Below are 27,826 nucleotides of genomic sequence, written 5' to 3' on the forward strand. Positions count from 1 at the left end.
TAATTGCTGCTTATTTTTTAACGTATATGCTTCCCGCATTCGGTAAATGGTTGGACACATAATTACCCTCGTGCTGGTTAAAATTGTACCCAATATTTTTTACAGTGAAGGAAAAAACGAAATGAGAAGCGGTTGACGTCAGGTTGACGACATTCTTTAAAAAATGATTCACCAAGGAAGACTATAAGACGAGATAGCGAAACTCAGAGAGGAAGAGAAGGAAAAGGAAAAAAAGAAGAGAAAAGAGAGATAAAGAGGATCAAGAAGGGAAACGGTATAATGGAGAAAGAACTTGATTTAAAAAAGTATAGCCTCTGCCCAGTTATAGCTTATGGTTGATAATAAGAGTCAGGGTTCACTGAGTTTGCTGGGAAGCAAAAAGTTAACTTTTCCCACTATTATATATAGCCCAGAATAAAAAAAAAATTGTAGGAATAAAATCCTTTAGAATCGGGGCAATTTTTTTTTCACACTTTGGATGAAATAAACTTTCCCAAAACGAAATGCCAAATGTTGGTTTTAGACATAATGAGATATTTGCATGTCACTGAGTTGTGCATATCATTGTTTTGTGAAAAATAAGCAAAACTTTAAAATGTCATAACTTTAGTTACATTTGATTTTGATGAATTTTTCAGCATAATGCTTGTTAGATTTTTCTCTATTCGTACAAATCAACATTTTTCACGGCCGGGGTGCACTTGACCTCTAACAGAGGCGTCGATCCTGGGGGGCAGGGGGAGGGGCGATCGCCCCACCAATGAAAATATTGGGGGGGGGGGGCAAACATATCGTTTTGCCCCCCCCCCAATAATTCCACATGTGCAAAAATAAAATAAGATTGTAATGTAACACAGAAATCAGCAAGCGAGATTGAAATATAATAACTCGTTCTTTATCTAAAATCGTGCTTAAAATGTCCGCTTTTAAGATTGGAATATAAAAAATTTCAGCTCGCGCTTCGCGCTCGCATCATTTTTGTAGCAAAAACCCATACTTTTCACGATTAAATAAGTGAATAGAATGTCCTGTTTTCAGTTCTAAACCTCAAAAGAACTCCTGCTTGGATTTGCAATAATCTTTTGTTGGATATATATCTTGTTCTTTATTAAAAACGTCCATTAAACTGTCATTTTTTTCAGATCGAAATATCAAAATTTTCAGCTCGCGCTTCGCGCTCGCATCTATTGTTCTTTTAGATACCTATATATATATATATATACATATGCATATATATATAATATAGGCCTATGTGTGTGTGTGGGTGAGTTTGTTCGTTTTGTGTGATCGAGCTTCTTTGGAACGTTGATTCATGATTTTGCCCCCCCCCCAATCGGATCGACGCCCCTGACCTCTAGATCTAATATTTTTTTTAAGTTTCCAGTAGTTTTTGGCTTCTTCTTTTACTATTTCTTCTTCTCCTCCTCCTTCTTCTTGGTCATCTTCGTTCTTCTTCCTCTTTTCGTCGTCTTCTTCTTCTTCTTCTTTAGCCTCTCTTCGAATCTTCTTCTCTAGCTCCGCCTCCTTCTTCTCCTCATTTTAGTCTCTTCCTATTCAATTCTTTTTCTTCTTTACATTCTTCTGGAAATAGGCTTTCAAACTTTCGTGGGTTGTCATGTGCAAGTCTATTGTTTCTAATGCTAATGTACTAGTATATGGTGACACCGGATGAAGAGATGCCAAATAAAATCAGTCAATGAAAACACTCGATCACCGGAATATTTAATACCGATCTTTTCCCCCTTTCAATGGGCCTTTAGGACGAGCTGATTTTAGATTTCTAGACGATTCTTCAAAGTGCATGCACAAGTTATACCACGTGGCGTCGCAACGGCATGTACCACAGACACCACGTAATTTAAATCTTAAACTTCATTCACTGTGCTGACATTTGAGTTTTTGAGAAGCAATAATGGCGGAATTCGTTCATCAAAATATCGAAGAAACACTAGCGGAGTTAGAGCAGCTTGAACGCGTAGGACTCTTTACAAAATCTGAAATTAAGTAAGTAGGCCTAGGCCCAACGGAAGCTCGAATTCGAAACCCTCATCCCCGCAGCTGCAGCGGGCCCGCAGCCCGACCGGGCGACCGGCCCATCGCCAGCCACCACGCGCACGCTAAAAAAAAACAAAACTAGGGACAGACGGTCGGTAGGGTAACGCGCCCGGTATTCGGACACTTGAGGGGAAATTGCTAGTAAAATAAATACCTACCTTATTATTTGTAAATCCACCAACCAGGACAGGAGAAAGAAAAAAATGTCCTCTTTCAGTTTCAGATTATCGAACTCATATATTGAATAATCATGTTTAACAAAATTGCTGGTGATCGTGGTGATACTGATAGTACATTTATTTTGATAGAACATGATGTAGAAGGAGATGTTTTCCGCCCAGTATTCGGACACGCCGCCCAGAATTTGGTTGCGGGATAATGTGTGATATTTCCAAGGGTTGAAATCTCTCCCCAAATGTAGGGGGGATCAGGGGCTGGAAAATTTGACAAGGCAAGCCAAGCAAAAAAAAGAAAAAGATCCCAAATGTAAGGTTATTTCGACCAAAATGAATTAGACATCTGGACAAGCAAAAAAAATGTTATCAGTATCACACAAAAATGAAGATCTTAATCTTTTTTTTGTAACCCATGTTTCCCTTACCTTTTTTTTTGCAGAGCAATTGTGAAGAAGAGGACTGCTCATGAATACCGTCTCGGAAGACTGAAGAAAAGGAAAGAAGATTTCTTGAGATACATACAGGTGTGAGAGTGGAGTATGGCACCTTTGTTCATATTCTATTTCTAATATTTCTAAACTTTAGAAATAGAATATGAACAAAGGTAGTTGGTACTAAAGAAAATATGTTCTGAAATTGTGCTGGTCATTTGATTAACTAGTATTTCATTTTCATTAAAGGTGTATCATGTGAATTTATACTCTAGTATCAAGTAGCCATTGATTTTTTTTTAAAGGCTGATTCTGTTAAAAATTCAAACTTGACTCTATTCCTGGCAATTTATTAAAAGCCTCTGAGTTTATACAATTATGCAATGATTCTACTTCTAGCTTGTAAAATTGTCACTGGTTTAAAAAGCTTTTTTTTTTAATGGAGCTCACGTCTTATTTTTCCTCCTTTTTTATCCAGTATGAAATCAACATCTTGGCACTGATCAAGAAACGAAGAGAGGTAGGTTTTACAGTAGGGCCTAATGAAATCATGAATTAAGTGAAAACGGGAGAATAGAAATCCAAAATCTCACCCCTATATCCACATTTTTATCAATTTGTCTTACGAGCCATTTCGTAGTTCCACTCTGCGCATGATCAGAAGGTAATTGGTACTAAAGTGACATGGTGGTGTAATATTTAATGAGATGAGCACAAATTTGGATGTCTTGATTATTCATTTATTCTTTTGAATTGTATTTTTCATGAGATCCACAAAAACAATATGTCCACTAGCGACTAGTATTTCACAGTTGGCCGAGTATATTTTTATAACGACATGCTAATGCATTCAAAGTAGAAAAGCAACACATAGCTTCATAGAGCATTCACTGGTGTGCTATTCTAGTCACCTGGTCTATTCAATTTCTTCATCCTGCTATGTAAGCCTTACATAATATCTTGCTTTGAAATCTGCCTGTCATAATGAAAGAAATGAAAGGTCATTTGACCCAAAATGCCCATGAAGTAACTATAAAATGGTTTATTTATATTATAATTTGAAACATCTTCCACCACTTCCATATTCTAGATTTTTGTTGTACTTGATAGGGGGAAAAAAGTCATTTGGAAGCCGTCATAAACTATTGATGTAATTTTTACAGATATCAAATACACTTGAATTACATGTGAAAAAAGAAATTCTTTTGAAATTACACATATTTTCAAACCCAAACTTTTTGGAGGTCAGTGAGAGAGATTATGACATTATTGTCTTTTTATTCTATTTCGACGATTGTTTACTTTCTTTCTCCATAGAGGAACAACTACTTTCACAAGAGGGAAGAAATAGAGAATGCCATCATCACGCGCATCCATCGCTTTTTTAGGGTATTTGTTTCCAGTAGTTTATATTTCTTTGTTATAATGGGATATAAAAGGATAATCGCTGACAATGTTTATGATAAAGTTAGGGGAAAGCTGAGGTTTATGGAAAATGATACTCGAACTAAACCATGGTATTTGGTTTGGCCGACAATATTGAATACTAACTATAGTACTTCAATTAGCGTGAACAACCATAGATATGACATGCATGTACTCTTATAATTTGATCCTTCACCAGCCTTATTTAAACTAAGTGTTGTGCTCGGTGTTCCATAGCAACATCGTCAGCACTTGAAATCATCCATGTTAAATACTGATCTACTTGTTATTCATTGACAAAATCATGTTGTTGGGGGCTGATTTGAATGAAACATTTGCTGGTCATTTGGAGTTAGCAGTACATTCTTGTATAACACGTTCCCACAGATCTTGAATACCAGGCATAACCGTTTCATTTGTATTTGCAGAAAAATGACTTGCATTCATAAAATTTTAATCTAAATTTCTTTCTCGGTCCAGAGAGCGTGCACCAAATTTCCAGAAGACCTCAAGGTGTGGATGTCCCATCTGCAGTTCTGCAAGAAATGGGTAAGACATTTGGCCAAGTTTCACAAAGAAAGACGTACTCTTGTATTTCTATCTGTGATAAAATAATTGGAAACAAAATCTCCAAACAAAGTTTATCCTGTTATATTCCTTCTTCTATCAGGGTTCCCAGCCCATCAGGGGAAATAAGGGAAATTGTTTTACTTTTTTCCAGTCAGAGAAACATCAGGGAATTTGATTTTAAAAATACCTAAAATCAGGGGAAAATGCCTCAAATGAGAGAAAAATCAGGGAATTTTTATCAGCCCAAAAGTCGAAAAAAGTCGAAAGCACGGTAGTCAGTCAGACTCTGTTATATTTTTTTTTGCATATCAAAACAATATCCATTGAATGACTGGTTATGGTGGTACTAATTAGTTTTACATTATTGTTTTCATAGTGAAAATACATGTAATTCACTGCAACAACATATAAAACGTGCGAAACTGGGAATGGGTTTAAATAATTATCACTTTTATCAGGGAATTTTTAAACTTCATCAGGGAATTTCGTTTTTCAAAAAGCTGGGAACCCTGTCTTTTTGCAAGAATCATGGCCATGGAAACAATAAGTTTAGAGAGTAGTCATGATATTGTTTTTTTTTTCCAAATTATATAAGTGCATTCAGGGAATGATTTTACTGATATTACATTGCATATATTCCCCCTTTTAAAAAAAAGTTTTACACAAAAAGTCTTTGAGTGTAGCAGAATTATTACATAGGACTGTACAGAACGGAGTTGAGAGCTTTTTTTTCTTTTGACCAAAGGTGCTAATCCAATTTGGTAGCCATGACTATTCCCTGATATTTATCTTCGCAATCAGTTCATAAAAATCATTCAGTTTTACAAATCCATTTGATGCGCGTTGTCTTGTGGAGCCAGAGTCCCATGACATAAAAATGTGCAATTTTGAAATTACCATTTTGATAGAAAGTTGACATTCCCGATTGTTTTGCAGTTTCTTTGTACAATGGTTGCTGTTAAATTAAAAACTTCTGAATTTTGGTTCCACTTGTGGCATTTTGTAATTTTCCCTCCTATTTGAAGTCAAGGAGCAAGTTGAACTTTGATTCCACATATGGACTCTTGGGGTTAATTTCAGACCGAGATTGTGAGGAAAACAAAATTGTGTCTTTTCTACGTATGGCCTTTTTTGTCTATATGGTTCTGCCATCAGTTGGAAAAATAAATACAAAGAAAAACAATTTCATCCAGAAACTTATGGATATGAAAAAAATAATAGAGTAAAAATTTATCTTTCATTTCATGTAGTCTCTTTGATCACTTTTATTTTCTTATGTCAGGGCCGATATTTGGAGATGAATAGACTCTACACCAGAATGTTGAAGATTCACTCTAATAATCCAGGTATTATTTATTTCTTTTTTCTTTTGTTCTTTTGTTTTCTAATATCTGATTGGGTGACATAGAAACATACTTGCAATTAACTGAAAAAAAGCAAAGTGGATCTATAGTTTAAATGTTGAATCACATATTTACTTACCAGCTTATTTCTATGTATGCACTTTCTAACATCAACCATGGATGGGGAATCTAAAAGTTTCCCTCACTGTATAAAATCAACTAAGGAACACTTCGGCCCAGTGAAATAGGTTACTGATATGAAATCCACCCCCCACACATGGCTCTCCATATACCCAGGTGCAGTATCTATAAGGGTATTGTCTTTGATAATAGGAGTTCTTTCTATAACACAGATCTTGACATTCTGTTCATTGAACATTTTCTGATTTGTCTTGCTCTATGTCTCAAAATGCTCCACAAACTGTGTACGTAGTAAAATGCCCTTTATTTGATGTAGAGAATTGTTGCAAAGTTGTGGTGATGATTTTTATCTTTTTTCCCCAGCTTATCGATAGATGCTGATAACCATGTGAAACTAAGCCAGTACAAATCTGAACAATTTTGTGCAACTTCTCTTTCATTCCATTATTGCTCTGAAAGGGCAGATGAGCCAGTAGCCTTAACCCTATCTAGGCCGGGGTATTTTGGGAGTTCATATGGCGGGGGGGGGGGGGCCTCCCAGGCCCCCCCTGAGATTTCGGCCGCCGATCGCGCCGAAAATTGGCATGCAGGTTGTCTGGGATATAATCTACAAAATTGTATAGTAATTTATTTCATGCGAATTGTTATTAAGTAATTATGCTAATTTATGCATAATTATACATGCAAAATCATACTTTTTCCTCTAACTCCCTAAATAAAGCTCCAAATGTTCTAAGTTTTGACATAAAAACTCTTTGTGGTGCTCTTAGTAAGTTTACATGAAAAAAATTGTGATATCAGATCAATTTCTTATGTATTGTTTTTTGCAATTTCTTATGTATTTCTTTGTTTTTTGGACCCTTTGTTTTTCATTGTTTTTTCAATGAAATTCGTTAGGGACTCTTCTAAGATCATAAACAGCATAAAATACATTCATTTAGACCAGCAAAACTAAAAATAATCATACATTTATGATATTTGGTTGAAAACACAATTTACATTGACTTTGTACACGAAATCACGTGTTGAGCAATTTTTGGTCTGACATGCACTTACATAACGTTGCGTAATTTCAGAACCGCATACCCAGGTGAAGCAAAATTGGTCTCAAAAGTTGCACAAGACTTGAAAGTAAAAAGTCAGCGAGCATCGCGGTCAAAAAAATTTGCGCGGCGAAAATATTGTGCGACTCGTTGAGGGGGGGGCCTTGGAGGCCCCCCCCCCCCCAGCCTAGATAGGGTTAAACCTGCAGTGGGGATAGGCTGGTAATTTTCCACACTTTGGTTGACTGCAGCATATACTAAGTTATCATTTGTTTGATCATTTACTTTCATATTCACATAAAAACAGGTCATTACAATATAGTAAAATGCATGCAATCATATACATATTGATACAGATAAAATACATCAAAAGAAATTACAGAATATCACTACAATGCCTTCCAATCAAAAAGACAGAAAGGGTAGAAAAAATTAAGTTGAAAATGAAAAAAGGGACACTAAAATAAGGCCATGTGGCTCGTAAAATAAATTCCCTTATACACTATTCAAAGAAGTATTATATTATAAATAATAAGTTACTGAAAACAAAGAAAACATGGAAGAAAGAAAAAAAAATTAACAAGCTATGAAGATATATCAGTTAGAGGAGCATCGAGAATGGAGGGGGGGGGGGGGGATCTGGTAATATGGTAATAATACTGTAAATATGCAGTTCATGTGCGCCAGTATTTGGACAAAAACAATGTTTTTCAAATGTTTCTAAAATCATTTTTGGTTATTAAGTATTAAGTATTTTGATTTTTTTTTGTTTTTGTTCCAGTAATTTATGGACCATTTTTATGATTGTACCAAAATAAATTCCTTTAGCTTCTTAACCACTTGACTGCTATAGGCTGTAATGCGCACTGACCCCCCTGGTGCTACTGAATGGGACTAACAAGTTAGATCTATTTGGGACTACAACCGACAGCAACTTTGGGGAAAAAATTCTAAATAATCACATCACTATTTCCAACATCCATTAATAAAATCATCCTCCCCTTCTGACCCAGATCTTTCACTAAATTTATCACTCCTATTGTCAAAAGTTTCTTCAAAATCCTTCTGATTCACTTCTCCACTGCGAGTCGCCATTTTGAACTGAGCGTCGTACACTTTCACTATGGCAGAGTGAATACAAACATTTATAAATCACTGCAAAAGTTTTGATAACTTTTTTTGGAATGGCGCCATCTGGCGTCCATAGTCAGAAATTTGATATACACACGCTGTTTTTATCGTAGGGGCTTTAACAGCGCGGTGCTGATGCCTCAAACAGAAGATAGGTCAAGCACGTAATATTACGTGCCTCGCACAGATCGTACGCTCGCCCAGCACGTAATATTACGTGCTACGCAGTCAAGTGGTTAAAGGACAAGTCCACCCCAACAAAAAGTTGATTTGAATTAAAAGAAAAAAATCCAACAAGCATAACACTGAAAATTTCATCAAAATCGAATGAAAAATAAAATATGACATTTTGAAGTTTTGCGTAATTTCACCAAACAGTTCCTGGTCGGTATGCAAATGAGCAGACTTATGACGTCATCCACTATTTCTTTTGTATTTTATTATATGAAATATTTAAATTTTCTCCTCGTTGTCAAGTGAAACAACGTTTAATTCCTCCCTGAACATGTAGAATTAGCATTGTTTGATACTATATGGCTGAGTCAAGTTGTTCCTTATTGTCAAATCTGCAAAAAATGAAATATTGTTTAATTCAAACAATAACAAACAAAAGAAATGGTGAGTGATGGACATCAAGTGTCTCATTTGCATGTCACTGAGTTGTGCATATCACTGTTTTGTGAAAAATAAGCGAAACTTTAAAATGTCATAACTTTCTTATTTTACATCCGATTTTGATGAAATTTTCAGTGTTATGCTAGTTTGATTTTTCTTTATTTATTCAAATCAACATTTTTCTGGGGTGGACTTGACCTTTAAGGTTATGAATGATCATACACATTGAAAATGTTGTGAAGGGGCAATTTTTTTTTGTATTTAAAATGTTTTACTTGATATCCTGCCCTAGGTCTGTGGATCATGGCTGCCAAGTTCCAGCTGGAGGAGAACAATTCTGGGGAAAATGCTCGAGCACTCTTCCTCCGCTCTCTCCGACATCATCCAAAGGTCCAGAAACTCTGGACAGAGGTCAGTTATGAATGATTACACTAATACATGATACAATCATTTGATCCCCCTCCCCCAACTCCTAAATGAAAAATAAAATGTGGATCATTTTGCAAAAGGAAAATAGTTAAATTCTAGGCCATAAGTTTGGGTAATGTTAACCCTCATAACTGACAAAGAGATATTGTAGCTTTATGAGATTGCATGTTAAATGTATAATGTGCTTTCAGTGAAAAGTTTTCGTCATTACTGAAGCTAGTACAAGTTCAGGGCATGGAGTGAAGAATCGTACTAGTTGTAAAACACTAAAAAATTTGGTAGTACGTAAAATACATTATCGTAAATATAAATAAGTTGACTTGTGTTTTGTTGTAGAGCTTGTTATGATGATGTTTACTTTTTTCCCCAGCTTATCGATATATGCTGATAAACTCGCTATCAAAAGCCAGTACAAATCTGAACAAGCTCACATTAATTATCAGAATATTCTTCATTTTATGTTGCATGGACATATTGGCAAAATTTTCCTTGTCATTGTGTCATATACCTTTTTTTTTCAAGTTTATGGCATACATAAGTTTATAATGGCTTAATATTTCTAGGTATACCTTTGAAAATTAACTTTTTTATTCCATGCTTAATTTTCCTTGCAGTATTTCAGAATGGAACTCCTTCATGCTGACAAGGTATGTTATCATCTTTATCTACAAACAAAACAAATAAAAAAAAAATCCCTAATATTTTAAACAAATTTAAGATACATGGGTTGGATAGTGCTGGTTTTAATGTTTTTTTTTATGCCTTGATAGTATTTTGAAATTGTTGTATTTGTAATTTTACAATGTTGAAGCTTTTGTAGCAATGTTGAAGGTATGAAGGACTTGTGATGATGATGTTGATGAATCTTTTTTCCCCAGCTTATCAATATATGCTGATACGAATTTATGGAAATAAGCCAAAACAAATCTGAACAAGTTCTTGAATTGAATGAATGATCAAAACTTCATGCAATTTATCAACTATTGTGGGCGTCGTGGTCTTGTGGTTAAGACTCCCATCTTTCAATCTGAAGGACGTAGGTTCAATTCCAAGCCATGGCATGTTTTCCTTCAGCAAGAAATTTATCCACGTTGTGCTGCACTCAACCCAGGTGAGGCAAATGGGTACCGGCAGGAAGTAATTCCTCAAACGCACACCAGAATCGGTAGACTAGCTCAGCCGGGGTAATATAGGAGCGCCTTGAGCAGCTAGCAAGGTGGATACGTGCGCTACACAAATCCTATATTATTTTATTTTTATTTATTATCTTGTTGATAGCAGTGCTTAAAAAATTAAACTGTGTTAAGGTTTGTGATAAAAAATATAAAGAAGGGACTTCTTTGTAATTTTCTGGCATTGTTGATTTCCTTTAGCTGAGGAAAAGAATGTCTCTACTGAAACAAACCATGATTGAACCAGAGGAGTCGGAACTGGAGGACGCCCTCATGAGGGGAGAATTGGCCAGGCGAGTATACAGCACTGCCATCAAAGAAATTCCAGGTGAGTGGGCAAGTGACCTGTCAAGCAATATAGACTCGATTGATTGATCTATCAAGTTGATTTCACTTCAGTGTTGTAAATTTCAGTGATCTTGAAATTTTTTGATAATGACTTTCCACTTCAGATAAGAATGATGAATGCTCTTCTACATGTATGTCAGGATTTTTTGAAGTAACAGAAAAGTAATGACCTACTTGTTCCTCTTGAAAACTGAAGCGATTAATTGGCAAACTATTTTATTTCTGGATGATAAGTTATTGATTCAGACTATGTTCATAACGGGACATAGTTTGTCAGCGATTTAAAAATTTTACAGGGAAGTTCTTTGAACTGTGACTTTCACAGAACTTGTAATGATGATTTTTAATTCTTTTTTCCCCAGCTTATCGATATATGCTGATAAAAATCTACGGAAATAAAGCCAAAACAAATCTGAACAAGTTCTTCCAAAATGTGTGTAGTCTATTCGTATGTATGCTAGTCACCCCATCAATACATGGATACAAGGGGTGTTTGAGAATTGAGTCACAATTATTTCATTCCAGTGATGAGCGTTTTACATCTATTCTGAGGTGCATTGTTGACAGCCTCTCTCAATTCACAATCATGTAGAGTCTCGTCCATTGTTCAGATTTATAACCAGTCCCCATAACACAAAGGTTATTGATTGATTGCTGCTTTGAAAGAACAATTCTGATTGGTTCCTAGTCATTCTACTGAGCAAAATGCGCATGCAACAATGATCTTGATAAGCCACCTTTGTGTTATAGGGGCCCAGAAATAAAACATATCTTTAAAATAACAAATATTATACCTCCTTCCTCTATCATTCCGTCTCCATCTCTCTCTCTCTCTCTGTCACACCTTTCTTTTCATCTCTCCATCTTCTTTGTCACACCTTTTTCTTAATTTCTCTCTCTCAACCACCCCACTTCACTCCATCTCTCTCATTTATATTGCCACTTCCTTATAATCTGTTGTATTATTTCCTTCATCTAGATGATATTGGATTCAGACTTTCCTTCATTCCTGTTGTGCGATGTTTTGATTTCACCTCAGAGTTAGAGAACGCGATCTATGAAGAGTAAGTAATTATTCCTCTTGTTTCTAATTGTACTGTTTGAGGGTGATTTCTATGAGTGTGAGGCCACCTCCCCCCCCCCCCCCCCAAAGTTTGGGACTAAACCAGATATAAAAACTTGTATTACTATTTGCTACCACTTCCTAACCAAGAATCCTCCCTCAAATTCCAAAAGTCTCCAACTGCTAGTCCTGGGAGGCGTTTCATGAGCATTTGTCATCTAAAAAGATGTAACTTAATAGATCTGAAAACTATTTTTTAATGTTGATTGACCGCTACTGTGGTAACATACTGGATAATGACAATTTATTAGTGATTACAACTTTCATAAACGTCCACTGGCCTGAACTCTCTCAAAGCTTGTATGGTTATACTTTTGCTAGTCCCTTCTCTTCATTCTTATTAAAACTTTTCTTGTTTTATATCTATTTCTGATCTCCTTGAAAAAAAATTGACCTTCCATATTGCAATTCAGGAACTTTGCTGTGATGATTTGAAATCTTTTTTCCCCATCTTATCGAAGATGCTGATGATTTGTTTGATTCGTCAAGCCAATACAAATCTGAGCAAGTTCTTCTTTAGACTTAATTAACACTAAAAAGAGTGGGCTATGTGGATACCTAAAAGACTGAGATTGAAAATATCTAGCAGGGTGTTTAAGCCTCCTTGATGTTATTTTAATATTTGTTTATTCAGGCTATTGTGTTAACTCTTGGTACCCTCCCAAGGCAAGAAAAGATTATTGAGAATTATTTCTTCCCTTGACTGAATCATTTTGTTTCAGGTGCATACTATAGTTCGAACCCTGTCGAAAGAATCAAATGTACAAATGTTTCTTCCAGTCATCAGTAACCACCTCTTTCTCTTGATTTACTTATACTTGATTCCGTTTACTTCCTCATCAGTCTTCAGAGGGATCACCCAGATAATGATCTCACATGGAAAGCTCTGGCTAGGCGTCATCTGGTAGATTCAGGTAAGAAATTTAGATATTACAATGTTAACCCACTCACTATCTATGGGAACCAACATAATGGAATGAATTTGAAAATAAAGAAGTAGCCACCAAGACAATAAGTTTTTTTTTAATTTTTTTTTTAAGCGACCTTTCATTGACAAATCATGGGGAAATCAAGGCTTATCTCAGAACAGAGAAGGGATTCAATTCTTTCACTCGGCTGCATGACTGCGATGGGGGTGTTATGTAATAGACGCCGGCATGTCTGGGAGGTCTTTCGGAGAGCAATAGTTTGTAGACTAACCAACCAGAAGTAAACTGCGTGTTTTCACTTTGAAACATGTAACTTCACAGATGTTATTTATTTTGGTTTAGCAATCAAGAGACCTGCTATGAGTCTAGGAATTGGGATTGTTGGAAACTGGAACTGCGATGATCCGAAGTAAATAGCCATCACGAGGTTGGTCAAATTCGTGCTGTCTGAACTTTTATCGCATTAGTCCGACGGGCGCTCATGACGGACGGATTATATTATGCAAGTCAATTGGCCTTTTGCAAATTTCAATTTCCCCATGATTTGTCAGTGGCTGGGCCCTTTAAGAAAAATATTGAAGGTTTGATGTAAATCCGTCAAAGAAGAAGAAAGTTATGAATATTTAAACTGAGTTTGTGACGTCCTTGACATTCCCCCGAAATGTCATTTTTTAAACAAAATTGAACATGATTTTATTTTGTGGGGTGGATATGATCAGACAATTTATTTCATACCCCTTTCTATAGAAAATATTTAATTTTGCCATAATATTCAATAAAAAGTATGTAATTTATATTACATGATATCGGGGAGAGCTGCTCACAATTACAATGTCACAACTTTAAAATGTCATAAATCTCCTATTCTTTTTATGAAGTCGATATACCCATTATTTGGGCTAGGCATTGAGGGTGCATGTAGTTCAGAGACTCATAGTGATGATTTTGATCTTTTTTCCCCAGCTTATCGATATATGCTGATAACCATGTGAAACTAAGCCAGTACAAATCTGAATGAGTTCTCTCATGATGCATGCCCATGAAATCTACAAAAGGAAACCCCAAAGTTCATGTGTAATGAAGCAAATTGTACAGACCAGGGGCTTGTTACACAAAGATTAGCAATTGTACGCTTGATATTCAAGATTACTTGTACATTGTAGTTATGCAATCAATCGTTAAAGGGATGGTCCGGCCTGAAAGTATTCATTGCTTAATAAATAGAGTAGAATTCACTGAGCAAAATACCGAAAATGTCATCAAAATTGGTTAACAAATAATAAAGTTATTGAAGTTTAAAGTTTAATTATTTTTTTTTAACAGTCGTCATGAATATTCATTAGGTGGGCTGATGATGTCACATCTCCACTTTCCGTTTTCTTATGTTATTACATAAAATCATAATTTTTTCATTATTTCATACTTGTGTGAATAATTTGTCTCCCTTATAATGAAATAAGTTGCAGCAATAAATATCTAATGCACTAAATCAGCTGTCAATCCAATTTTTCTAGTTTTTGGAGGAAAAAAATTGAATAAACCTAATTTCATATAATAAAATAAAAAAGAACAAGTGGAGATGTGACACCATCAGCCCAGCTAATGAATATTCATGATGACTGTTTTCACAAAATATTGCTAAACTTTAAAATTCAATAACTTTATTTGTTATCCGATTTTGATGAAATTTTCGGCATTTTGCTCCGTGAATTCTACTCTATTTATTAAGCTATGAATATTTTCAGCCCGGACCATCCCTTTAAGAAAATGTTCTACACTGATTGCTAAGCTTTGTGATATGGGCTCTATGTCTTGTTGGAAATTTTTTTTTTTTTAGTTGATAATCTGATGGAGTAAACTCTGTTGAAGTTGACTTTCTGTATGTCAAATAATTTACCAAGTCGAAGCATTTCTCTGAACTGGGTCCCATAGCACAAAGGTTAGCAATTGATCGTGCACTTTATTTTCACAATTAATTGTACATTGTGGTCAATGCAGTCGGTCGTAGAGATATTCTTTTACGATGATTGCCAAGCTTTGTGTTATGGCCCCAGAATGTGCAAACGTGTGTTTTATATTTACATCTTCCAAACTTGTGTAAGTCAAACAGATTTCTATCGTCTCAAAATTAATGAGTCACCTGTTCATACTATCTCAAAAGATTTAAGAGCAGTGAGGATAAGATATTTTCAATCTAGATACAGATATCACCCATAATAATGGGCATAGAACATGTTAACATATGGACTATATAATAATCAAATTGAAAAATTAATGCTTTCTCATCACTACAGGTACCGAAGATGATGTATGGTTGTCTGAGGTTCACTGTCATAGCATCTTTTACCAAGGACTTGAGAAGGTCTCTGGTATTGAGATATGGTCTCACTATGCCGATACCTGCCTAGAGCGACTTGACCTTGATGGTTCAGATGACCTCCAAAGCAAGGTAATGTATTAACTTTGATGTCAGTATTTATTTTCAATACTTTGTTATGAGAAAAATTTCTTTGAATTAGCACTAATGATTTCTTTAACTGCTGCGTTAAGTGTATTCTGTATATTTGATATGTAGCCTATGTATTGGATACTGAGCATTGCATAAATTTCTTGCCAGGGTAGAATATAGAATTTTTAGTGCAAGAGCATTTTTTTTTTTATTTGAGGATTTCAAATCATTTTGTTCCTTTGAAATGAAAATGGGGTCATGTTTTCCAGAAGGTTTTGCCACTTGTGAATCCTGAAATTTTCATTTGAAAATCTGTGAATTCTTTTACAACTTTGTTGCCAATTTGAGGTATTCAAATATATTTAATTCCTTTTATTATTTGCAGATAGATAGAAAATGTCTAGTTTTTTCCTTTTGTGTAGAGCTCTGCATAGGTATAAGGGTTCTGAATACATTATATTTTTTGTACTTTGAATTTTCTGTTAATCATAATTACAGCATCCTATGTGTAACTGGGCGGCCATTTTTAATTGGTAAGTCCATTAAGGGATGGATGCTACAGTAAATCTTGGATTGCCTCATCGTTCACTGGTCCTCAGAATTCCATTTTGATGATTGGTGTGTGAGGCAATGCACAGAAACCACTTAGAATTCTTGAGTTCTTTTCACTTGTAGTTATGAATTGCATTTTACATGAAGGTGCTACGTAAAAAATTATTCCAAAGAGCAATACGCTTATTATTATAACTCAATAGAAATTAGAAAAATGTATTTGTCTATGAAAAACGAATATTGGAAAGTGTTTCTCTCAAAGCAACTGTCCAGGAAGCGTTCATGAAAAGTTTTGTCAGTAGCTTTCACAAACAAATGTTATAAGCTCCTGAAAATCCTTAAATCTGATTGGCTGAAAGCAAATTAGTCAGTGAAAATAACTGATAAAACTTTTCATTAAATGCTCCATAGATCTTAATATCTAATTTTTCTTAAAACCATTGTCTCTTTCTGTTTGCAATCTTTTCCCATTCTTTTCAACAATTTCAAACTTCTAGCAATATGAATGAAGAAATATAATTTCAATGAGTTAAATTCTTGTCATGTTTGTCTTTTTTAGAGGGCTGAGAAGTCTTTGGCGGTGTTTGAATCTGCAGAGAAGACGAGCAGTCCTACGGAAGACATGTACATGAAATGGGTGAGTTCCCAAGGAAATAAACAATCGTATCATGCATAGCGAACTCTTTTGAAATAGACCTGTGCAATCACCTACTCTTGCTGGGTAACTAGCCTCCTAGATAATGAAAATGTAATAGTGCACTAGTCCATATATTTTGACACTATAGTAGTTTGGTACAGAATATACATTCGTTCATGCTATTAGCAGAGACTCATAGTGATGATTTTGATCTTTTTTCCCCAGCTTATCGATATATGCTGATAACCATGTGAAATTAAGCCAGTACAAATCTGAATGAGTTCTCAACTTCAAGCATGTTGTATTTGTCACTGATGATGTGCCAAGGCTAATGAAGATATTCTGTTAGTCATTCCTTTTTTCTTATCACTTTGAATAGCAAAGCACCTTAACAGGGTAGTAATTTGTTCCCTTCATGAGCTTTCAATGCCTGGTTATAATGAGCTTTAGCGATTGATATCCGGACCAAGTAATTTTCACTTACTAATATAAACTAACAAAATTACATACAAAAACCAAATGGTTAATATGTAATACATGTAGCTTTGTAGCAGAACAATGCCGGGTTAATACTGTTATAGTAACTTTGTCATCCAATGTTTTATGTTACTGTGGCAACAATGTTTAACAGGCAAACAAAATTAAGGATTCTGTAAAAGATAACGATGGATGGCAAAGATACGACGCTAATATCTCTTATGCAACAGGCCAATGATGTGACTCTTTTCCCCTTACTCATAACATACTATGGAACCAAAAAAATTCTTTAGTTCAGTTATAATGTGCATAACAAAACTGAAAATAAATCACTTTGATTATGGTAAGTACCGTATATTGTTTTTAGAAATAGATATTTCTTTTTCAAATATGTGACACTGGTACGAGTAACTCATATATCCGCTTCTGTCTTTAATTTATGGATGTTCATTTATAATTTTTGCATTTCTTCTCCAGGTGGAGACATTGAAGGTATTAGGGTTACTCGAAAGGGCACTGGAGGTCAGCGTAAGGTCAACTGAAGTTCATTCAAGGTCACTTGACCTATGGATCAAGAGGTTGATCTTGGTCATTGAAACGAGAGTGGAAGGTAAGTGGCAAGCAGATAAAACCATTTTTTAAAGAAAAATTGATTAAAAGCAATTAATGTAACATGCTTCAAACATTTGCTGCGGTTAGTGTGTAAATTTAATTAGGTGGTAATATTGTATTATCAACCTTTCCTAAAGCAGTTTCGTTTGATCCAGGTATGACAACATATTCCTTATCTTGATAATTGAAAGCCTGAATATGAACTCTGAATCTTGGGTCAAATTGATGTTATAAGAGTAAAAGTGTTGTTTGTCCATGAGGCCACCTAATGAGTTATTTATAACGCAGAATTGCCCCCAGAATTGTTTTATTTTGAATGATTATAGAACGGTACCAAGCCTTTTAACATTAATTCCTATTTCTTAAAATCAAGAATTTATTTCTTGAACTGATCAAAATTGAATTGACTAGGGGAGCATTTCATCAACAGTTTTGTCTGAAAAGTTGTCAGTTCTGACAACTTTCCTTGATTTTGATTGGCTGAGAAGCAAAGTTACTATGGTAACTGTCGGATAAAACTAGACTTGTCAGATGAAACGTCCAACAAGTCCTTACATGAAACGCTACCCAGAACTGAATTCTTGATCTCAAGAATTATATTTCCTAATATCAAGAAATATGAATAAATGTTTAAAGGGCTTACCGTATGCCCACATTTCATGACAACTCCAGATCTTCCTTTTTCTTGGCAATTTATTGCATATATTTTATTGCAACACCCCCCCCCCCCCCTCCACTTATTGGTTCAATGACATCAGACAACAATTACTCCGCTACAAATTCCACACACTAATGAAGTGTCTAACTTTAACCTTGGATTCAACACCCTAACCTAAACCTAACAGAACCATATTGCATACTTAAACCTAACATAGAACCCTATTGCATCCCTAACCCTACATCTTAGATGAAATCAAACCTGGGGCAAATGTCGCAGCACCCCCGTAGACCCTCCTTTTCTTGGCATCTCTTGAACTTCCACCATGTTTATGAGATGAATGCATTCAGGAGGAAGATCAACATGATGAACCTTCGGTGTCAAGGGTGTCTTTATCCCTTGATCCCATCCTCTAGCATCATCACATTCTTTCCTGCTGAATACACTGAATATTTCTCTTAAATGTCCACCATGTTATTCAAATAAACTCGCTACCAAGTTCTCCATCTTGAAGTGACCATTTTGAGAAATTTGAAGAAATATGAATGACAACATATGCCATATAAATGGATGTACATGTTGAACCTCTTCATGAATAAGTAACTTCAAGAACTGTCACTATACACAGTGAATAAGAAGCACCATCAAATACATGCTCCGGATTTCTGTGTTGAATATGAGTGTTCAATATAAGGAGCATTTAGTGTGTTGAATGTTTTATGATTGATTGAACAAACTATGCATATCTTTGGTTGTATTTCATGGTGTAACTTTCTTTAGTTTGTATAACCCAACTTTCAATCAAATTTGGCTATTGGGCTTAATTAATTTGTTCATATTGGCAATTAGCTTACTCATTCTGACAACCAGAAAAGAGACTTTTTATTGCTTAAAAGCTGTTTGATGTGATTTGAATTTTATCATTTATTTATCTTTCAGGTGGAGATGAGGAATGTCATAGGTCAAAGGTCAGAGAAACATTTGACCTGGCTATCTCTCATGTCAAATCAAAGGTATGTATAGTACTATTCCACTTATTTTACAACTTCCCTTAACCCTAAACGGCTGGGAGGGGGAGGGAACAGGAAGAGCCCCCAAAAAAGATTTTGTTTAAAATGTGGCAATTTTGAAGTATATATATATATATACTGTGTATAAACACAAATATTTCTTATTTTTTGTTGGATGTAACATTTTGTATAGTTTGATCTGACTAGGTTTGGTAATGAAATAGTACTATTAGCCCACATAGTCCAATTGATATAATGCTGTATAAACTCAATTTCTACCTATTAATTACGAGAGGAATATTTTCTTTTTCTTTCTGTGTTGGAAAAAAACTTTTTGAATTTTGGGTCCTCTGGTCAGAACTTGTAGTGATGATTTAACTTTTTTCCCCATCTTATCGATATATGCTGAGAATCATATGAATGCCTTGTGCATTAAGCCAGTACAAATCTGAACACGTTTCTGACCAGCTTTATTAATGTTATAGTTCTCATTTCATACCCTTTATGATCAGTGATAAATGCTATAAACATACTGTAAGCTTTGCAGTTGGCCAATCATAAGGCTCAATTTGATTAACTTGGAGAAGCTTTTAACTCAGTATTATACCTTTTGGATCGTGATGTTTCTATGCCAAGTGTGGAAAAAGGTAAAGATAAAATTCAAAGTCAGTTTTATGTCAGAATAATTTTGCAAATTAAAGAAAGGCCCTTGTATTGAAGCCACTGAAGATGGGATCAATATTGATTTGCATTATTGTAACATGGCCCTGATGCATACAAGTTGTCATTATGGTAACTTTGCCATCCAATGGTAGCTTGCATGGAATCCTTGATTCTGATTGGCTGTTCATCAGCGTTACCATGGCAGTTACCATTGGACAGCAAAGTAACCATGATAGTAACTTTTATGCCACTGGGACCAAGCATCAATTATAATTGATTATTTATTTTTGTGCTTTCATAGAATTCTCTGGACATTTGGAACATTGGTTTGGAGTGGTGCCTGACAAATGACACTGATATGATAGAGAATCTCTTTGAGGTAAGAAACTTTGTTTAAGCACTTGGTTGGCTTAAACTGTCTTAGTCCAGGGGTTATTTCACAGAGTTAAGTGTGAAATGATGATAAATCCCATTTGGATGGCCTTTTAATCCTAAAAGGACTGGGGGGTTAATGCTTCGCACGTTATTTCCGAAACGCAAAAAGATAGCGCTGCAAAATTGTATGATTTTTTTCTTTGAAGTCTCGTGAAATATTTGAGACCAAATTCGCGACGTACAATGTCATGCTGAAAATGGCTCATCTGGAAAAAAAGAAGAAAATTTGATTTGAAATTGTATGTTAAATATGCAAATGACGTTTTTCACGAATAATAATAATTCAGAATTTTTTTTCATACTGTCTTGTAGTTTATGTGGTAAAGAATGTGCGTGCCAAATTTTGGTACGAACGGCGGCAGAGATCAGAAGTCCTCAATACATCTCAAATAGCCCAGTCCTTTTAGGGTTAAGACCTTTTATTTCTCTCTCTCTCAAAACAGAGGAAGAAAGGTCTGTATAGCTTGCAGAGGAATCTTTTAAGTTCCACAGATATAAAATGAGAATCATTATAAATTCTGGGCTTGATTATCTGTAGGAATAAAATTAAAGAGAGGTGCTCTAACCCTCCCTCAAATCTCTATCTCCAATATGAGGTAATTTTATAGCTGGAATTACTGCTCTTCATGTGCACTAATGAACTTTACAATGATGACACTAATTTTCCCTCATCTGATATCATGGTGATGAAATGGGATATACACGGTACTTTGATTTTGTCTGAGTAAAGTTCTAGCATTTTTCTTTGCTTGTATGCTATTTACTTGAAAATGAAGCAGTTGCCCAATGGCTTTCCTTTACGTTCAACCAAAGGATCCAATGATCTTAATTCGATTGGGACAACAGACAGATAGTTTGCATTCAAAATGCTTGTAACCGATAATGTGAATATAAGTCTGTAGTTATGTTTCATCTTAGATGAAGTGATGAATTCACTTTGCTTTTTTTTTTGCCTTTCAAGTTGCTCATCTTTAAAATACAGAAAAACAGCTTAAGCTTAATGAAACACATAACTAATAGGCTTTTATACTTACCAGCATTCCTTTTATTTTATAATTTAATTTACTGGGAACTACTTATCACAAACGTTTATAAACTTTTCTGTGGTTTTCCTTTTTTTCTTTATTTCATTTAGTCTGGATTAAAGGAGCACCGAGCCATCTCACTGCCGTTGAAGATCCGCTACCTTGAATGGACAGCTCTCGCCAAGGGAGTGGGAAAAGCAAGGAAGCTTTATAAGAGGTAATGTTTCAGAATACTGATTGAATTCCTCTCGCCTTTTATTTTACTTTATTTGAAGAATACCTAATATGATGGGCATCATGCTAGAACACATCACTCATGGAACAGAGTTCTTGGAGGACAAATCTTTCAGGAGAAACTTACCTGAATGACAACTCCTTCAGTGAAACATTACATAATGTCGTGATGATTCTGTTACACATATGACAACACGTCAAGAAACGCGATGAGCAACAAATACACATACCGGGATATGTATATATGGGACCAATTGTAAAAGGTTTGCCACTGTACTTCAATTTATATAAAAAGAAAAACACTCATCTTATTTGTATGAAACCATGCAAATGTGGCATCCGCTTAAAACAGAAAAGAAGACACACTTATCCTTCCCTAGCTCATTCACTGATCAGATTTTATTTTATTTCATTTTTTTTCAACTTGTCATTTTGCTTTATTGGGTTACATGTATCAAGGACCTTTAAATGATGACATTACTTTTCCCTCATCTTAGCATTCAATGCTGATATGGGTTTAACACGGTACTTACATACGTCTGACGTTGGTCCTTGACATGAATAGATTTTACTTTTCCTCTTAATAGTACAGATTTGAGTTGTATTCGAATGTAGCAAAACTGATCTTTTTTTACTAACAGCATTATGAAATATTTTAACCGCATACCCCCACGTTGCGAATTTGGTCTCAATAGTTACTCAAAAGTATTCAATTCAATTCAATTCAATTTTATTTTCCACATATTGAGTAAAAAACATGCAATATAATTACAATTGAATACATACATAGATAATAAACAATACAAATATAAAAAGTTACAATATATTACATAAAAAAGACATAAAATAATCAAAATGTGGAGGGGATTGACAAAGGCCATATTGATCTATCAAGGTCAATCCCCAATGAAAGAAATAAATGGAATACACAAATTACATATGGATAAAAAAAAGAAAAAGATACTAGACCTCAAAACCCCAGACAAAGCAAGAGAAAGTAAAATACGAATAAAGGGGGAGAGGCAAATATAAAACTACATTAAGTAGTAAGAAGGTAAAATTTATATTTCCGTTTGAAAGACAGGAGTGTGGGGGAATGTTTGAGTTCATTTGATAAAGAATTCCAAAGTTTGGGTCCGACATATTGAATAGTGTTTCGTGAAAATGTGTATTTGAAATTTGGAATAAAGAGATCATTCGCTTGTCTGGTTAGACGACCAGTAAGTGATTTATTTTGTACAAAACATTTATTAAGAAAGTTTGGCAAGAGATTATTGTAATAAGAATACATAAATATAGCAGTTTGTTGATTATTAATTTGATCTATAGTGAGTATTTTATATTTGGCAAAAAATGGTGCTGTATGTGTACGAGGGTTAGAGTTTGTGATAATTCTTATTGCACGTTTTTGAAGTATTCTTAATCTACTCAGATGGCAATCAGAACAATTTCCCCAAACAATATTACAATAGTTAAAATGTGGTAAAATCATTGTATAATACAGATTAAGAAGGATATTCAAAGGTAATATAATTTTGCAACAACAAAAAAATTCTTACCCAAATCTTTGTATCAATTCAATTCAATTCAATTGAATTGAATTGAATTGAATTGAATTGATACAAAGATTTGGGTAAGAATTTTTTTGTTGTTGCAAAATTGAAGGTTGAAAACTGCCGATGGCGACTCACTGCGCATGGACGTTATAGTCCTATGTACATGTATAGTCTAGGCTTGCATTTTAAGATAATTTTTTATTCCAAGCTAAAGACTTGATTGTGAACTACATGTATCATTGTCAAGATTAAAGATGTTCAATATGTTTTTTTTGTTTTTTAACCAAATCTGATCTTTCCCAAGGAAGTATTCAATATAACTTAGAGAATACCCTTTTCTCGGGACACTTTTCTTTGCAAAAAAATTGATAAAAAACTGTGTATTTGTTTTATTATTGATAGGATGGCCACAGAGAAGCCCCTTAGTGAAGAATTCTTCAATAAATACATTGCTCTGGAGGAAGCACAGGTAAGAATTATGTCATTTTCTGTCCCTTGGATAGGATGTTAAATGGGTCCTAATGCATATTCTAGGTCCCAATACAAAGGTTAGCATTTGATCGTAAGCTTGATTTTCATGATTGTTCATTGTTGTCAATGCAATCAATCGTAGAAAAATGTTCTAGACATTGGTAAGCTTTGTGTTACAGTCACCAGATATTTCTTTTTTCTTTTCTTTTTTCATTTATCAGCCCAATCAAATTACCCATCCGGGCAATGTGATTTTATTTTGGCGGCTTTATAACATGAAATGAAAAAAGGTATTCATTACGACGGTGCATTGAATATTGGGAGATTTTGGAGAATAGGGTCTTGTGGTGATGATTTAACTTTTTTCCCCAGCTTATCGATATATGCTGAGAATCGTCTGCATGCCATGTGCATAAGCCAGTACAAATCTGAACAAGTCCCTTTCTTACTCCAGTTCTGCTAATATTTTCCTATTACAAAATGAAATTTCAGCAGTGATATGTCAACATGTGGCACTGCTCCATTTTGCCATAAAAAAATTTGTTTATGTTTGTACCATGTGTATTTTTATGATTAATTTCACTTATCATTTAGGATTGTAAAATTGCCATGGACTTCTGAGCAATATGAATATAGTCTTTCTCTTCCTCTCCACTTTGTTAATTTCTTCATGAATTCGTCTTTGTCTCATTTTCTTTATTTAGCCCACTCCCAAAGCAAAGAGGATCTCAGAGGCTTATGACGACGCTCTAAAGGAATTTGGAGAATCTTCGCCAGGTATAATTACTTTCTTTAACCCTCTTAATATGGAGCAGGATTCATCATTAGTATTTTTAGAGACATTTATTTTCCCTTTTCATTCTGAGGATAAGTCCTTGAACCGTCTTGGGGGTGCCTTTCTCATGACATTTACTAGTTAAAAAGAGAATGCACTCGATTTTTTTTCTAAGATTCAACTAAAACTAGAGTTGAGATCTAATTTTGTTGAACGGAAAATGAATAAATCTGAATGTAATCCCATGAGGCCCATAATCATTCTTTGATACACCCGTGCTAATGTTGTATAATGAAATTAATTCTACTAATCAAATGGGACAATTCAGTAGCTTATAACTCTTTGCTTCCTGTTGATAACTGTATCATAAATCATGGCCAAGATGTCAAATATAGAATCTTTTTTCACCTCTTGTTATGTAGGTCTGTGGTTGGCCTACATCCGCCATGAAATCACCCATCCAGAGGGGAGTCAAGGCAAGGCCATGCAGCTGCACTGGAAGGCTATGAAGACACTTGATGGGGAGCTGGTTGAACAGTTCGTCAATGGCTACACACTCATGCAGACCAAAGATAGTGGGGAATGAACTCATCAGGCTCTTCAGAAGCTAGGGGTTTCCTGCAGCTACGCTAGAACACATTAAAGTTATCAAAAAACCGTGAAGATACTAGACGGAGAGCTGGTTGAACAGTTTGTCAATGGCTACACACTCATGCAGACCAAAGATAGCGGGAGTGAACCTGTAAATCACTAAGAAGGAAGGCAAGGTTTTGCAGCAGCAGCAGCTACCTGGTGTGTATTGAGTTTATCATGAAACGGAAGATACTAAATGGAGAGCTTGCAAAACGGTTCGTCGATGGCTATACGCTCATGCCGATTAAAGATGTTTAGGACTGAACTCTTCAGGTTCTTTTAAAGAAGCTAGGATTTTGCCACAGCTACGACGGAATACATTAAAATTGTGAGAAATCTGTGAAGATACTTGACAGAGGAGCTGGTTGAACAGTACGTCAATGGCTACACACTCCTGCAAACCAATGATAGCGGGGAGTGAAGCCATGTAGACAATGAGAAAGAGGGTGGGAGTTTTGCTGCTTTAAAGTTATCAGAAAATTGTGAAGATACTAGACAGCAAGCTGTCTGAACAGTTCATCAATGGCTACACACTCATGCAGACCATAGATAGGATATGGGATACTGAACCCATAAAGCAAGGGTTTGCCACAGCTTCAGTAGAACGCTTTAAAAGATCAGAAAACTTTGAAGATACTAGACAGAGTGCTTGTTGAACAGTTCGTCAATGGCTACACAATAATGTAGACCATGGATAGGATATTGGCGTCTGAACCCATCAAGGCTAAAGAAGCTAGCGTTTGCCACAGCTATGCTAGAATGCATTTAAAAAAAATCAAACTGTGTTTCTTCATAGAATAAAGCACTTAGAGATGTCGTTTGGATGAATCAAGCGCTACATAATAGTGGATTATTATTTTTGAATCAAATTTCCTTTTGAGTAACTGTAACCCCCTGAGCAAATTAAAGTGAATCTTTTCCTTTCTAATCTTTCCATTTCTTCATTGACCTTTGTTATACAGAACCACTTCTTGACTGTCTAAACTACTTCATATCTTTGATATAATTGTAATATTCATTCCTTATGATAGATGAATTTTTGGAAAAGGGTTTTAGTACATTTATCAGTCTCGTTTGTCAGTGTAGAACACTGCTCCAGCTTACAGAGTCCCATGAATAGAAATAGATAAATAACCTCATACAGAAAATTTATCCTCCCTCCACCCCCCCCCCCCCTCCGTATTGTGAATATCATAATTTTCATGTGTATGTATCATGTATTTCGTGATCAACTACTTATCAGTTATTAATAAAAATATACAACATCTCATAAGATCTTGAATGAAGTAGGACATATGAAGACTTGAATAGTTCTTTGTTAATGATAACTTATTTATTAAACAATGAATTGAAAAGAATTAATGTAATTTGCATTTTCTTGGATCGTGTAGGGTGTAGCATGAAGGTGATCTCATAGGCCCAAATTAATGAAGCAGGTTTTGAAAACGATTGGTTGACTCGATGGTTTATGCAGATTTCCTGTATAAGTTATGCTTAATTTACCACATATAATAAGAAATGTCCCATGCTGATGCACAGCTTTGTCTGAAGTGCCCCATATTGACTCCTGTTGCCATGGTTAAGTACGCTATTTTATTCATGAGTCCACTGTTTTGGAGAGAGGACTCATTTCATCACAGTGGACTCGTGAATAGAATAGCATGAATAAGCACAGCAACAAGTGTCAATTTGGCACACTGACAAAAGCGCACCATCAGTTTTGGACATTTTTTCAATGTATGTGGTAAATTAAGCATAATTCATACATGAAATCTGCATAAACCATGGGATAGACCAACAGTTCTCAAAACCACCTTAGTGAATTCGGGCCATAAGTTCCAAACAATTTAATGAGTGAGCAGAATAAGCAGTTATAAAAATACTCCTGATGAAATTGTATAAAATGTGATTATAGTTTGAACGTGGGGAAATATCTATGGGTTCAATGTTAAGTACTCTATAGCAGTCTTTGGTAACTTTTCAAACTGCTTAGTGAAACACTCGACCAAAGTAACTGGATGAAAGTTAGAGATATTGGTATAGTGTATTATTTTATAATGCGAGAGAGAGAGAGAAAGAAAGGAGACGATAATAAAGATAGTGAAAGAAAGAATGAATGAAAGAGACTAACCAAGGCAAAACAGTGGGCTTGGTTAACCATTCCTTTTTTTCTGACTATTGTTAAAGAGTACTGAAAGGATCTGGTTTCAATTGAATTTATAATTAAAACAAAATCAAGAACAAAGAAACAAATTCAATTCTGACAGCAATAATGACCATTGAATGAGTCCTAATTGAATAAATTATGTAATAGGATAATGAAAGGTAAAATGAAAGGTAATCCAATCTTCAGTGACAGAATAAAGAAGTAGATGATTGTTTCATTAGAGGGGAAGAAGAAAGTGGTAGAAAAGGAGAAACTAGTACTTTTTTTTAAGAAAGAAACGGAAACGAGTGAAAAAAGGAGCCTTTTTTGCATAAATAAAAGTAAATATATATTGAACACCATCTCGGACTGAAGCTACACAAGTAGAATCTGTTATCGATCTTTAAAAATACCAAAAAAAGAATGAATCAATAACAAAAAATAATGAGATCCCTTCATGTCCCCATCTTCAGTCCCGCGGGCAATCAAATGGATTGTTAGAGTGCTACCACAAGTTTCCATTTTTTTTAAAATAAGCTATATCTAATTAGTCAATTGAAAC

The 27,826-nt window shown here is 35.0% G+C and overlaps 1 protein-coding gene and 3 non-coding genes across 4 annotated transcripts; all 4 read left to right on the top strand.

The window, feature by feature from the left end:
* Positions 1 to 1,649: 1,649 nt before the first annotated feature.
* On the top strand, positions 1,650 to 26,476 carry LOC129277791 (U3 small nucleolar RNA-associated protein 6 homolog). Its single transcript, XM_054913962.2, has 20 exons — positions 1,650 to 2,004; positions 2,671 to 2,755; positions 3,141 to 3,182; positions 3,980 to 4,051; positions 4,568 to 4,636; positions 5,940 to 6,003; positions 9,223 to 9,341; positions 9,974 to 10,006; positions 10,733 to 10,859; positions 11,859 to 11,943; positions 12,846 to 12,916; positions 15,226 to 15,380; positions 16,492 to 16,569; positions 17,524 to 17,656; positions 19,256 to 19,329; positions 20,291 to 20,368; positions 21,560 to 21,666; positions 23,642 to 23,708; positions 24,415 to 24,487; positions 24,908 to 26,476. Exons 1-20 carry the CDS (start codon positions 1,913 to 1,915, stop codon positions 25,069 to 25,071), a joined length of 1,788 nt encoding a protein of 595 aa, XP_054769937.2. The 5' UTR covers positions 1,650 to 1,912; the 3' UTR covers positions 25,072 to 26,476.
* LOC135156916 (small nucleolar SNORD12/SNORD106) lies at positions 6,468 to 6,564 on the top strand. The gene has a single exon (XR_010295971.1). It is a non-coding gene; the product is annotated as a small nucleolar SNORD12/SNORD106 (small nucleolar RNA).
* On the top strand, positions 9,694 to 9,789 carry LOC129278439 (small nucleolar SNORD12/SNORD106). Its single transcript, XR_008586271.1, has one exon. It is a non-coding gene; the product is annotated as a small nucleolar SNORD12/SNORD106 (small nucleolar RNA).
* Positions 18,609 to 18,745, top strand: LOC129278435 (small nucleolar RNA SNORA57). The gene has a single exon (XR_008586267.2). It is a non-coding gene; the product is annotated as a small nucleolar RNA SNORA57 (small nucleolar RNA).
* Positions 26,477 to 27,826: the final 1,350 nt, after the last annotated feature.

Source organism: Lytechinus pictus, chromosome 15, assembly GCF_037042905.1.
Source record: "Lytechinus pictus isolate F3 Inbred chromosome 15, Lp3.0, whole genome shotgun sequence".
Classification (NCBI taxonomy): Eukaryota; Metazoa; Echinodermata; class Echinoidea; order Temnopleuroida; family Toxopneustidae; genus Lytechinus; species Lytechinus pictus.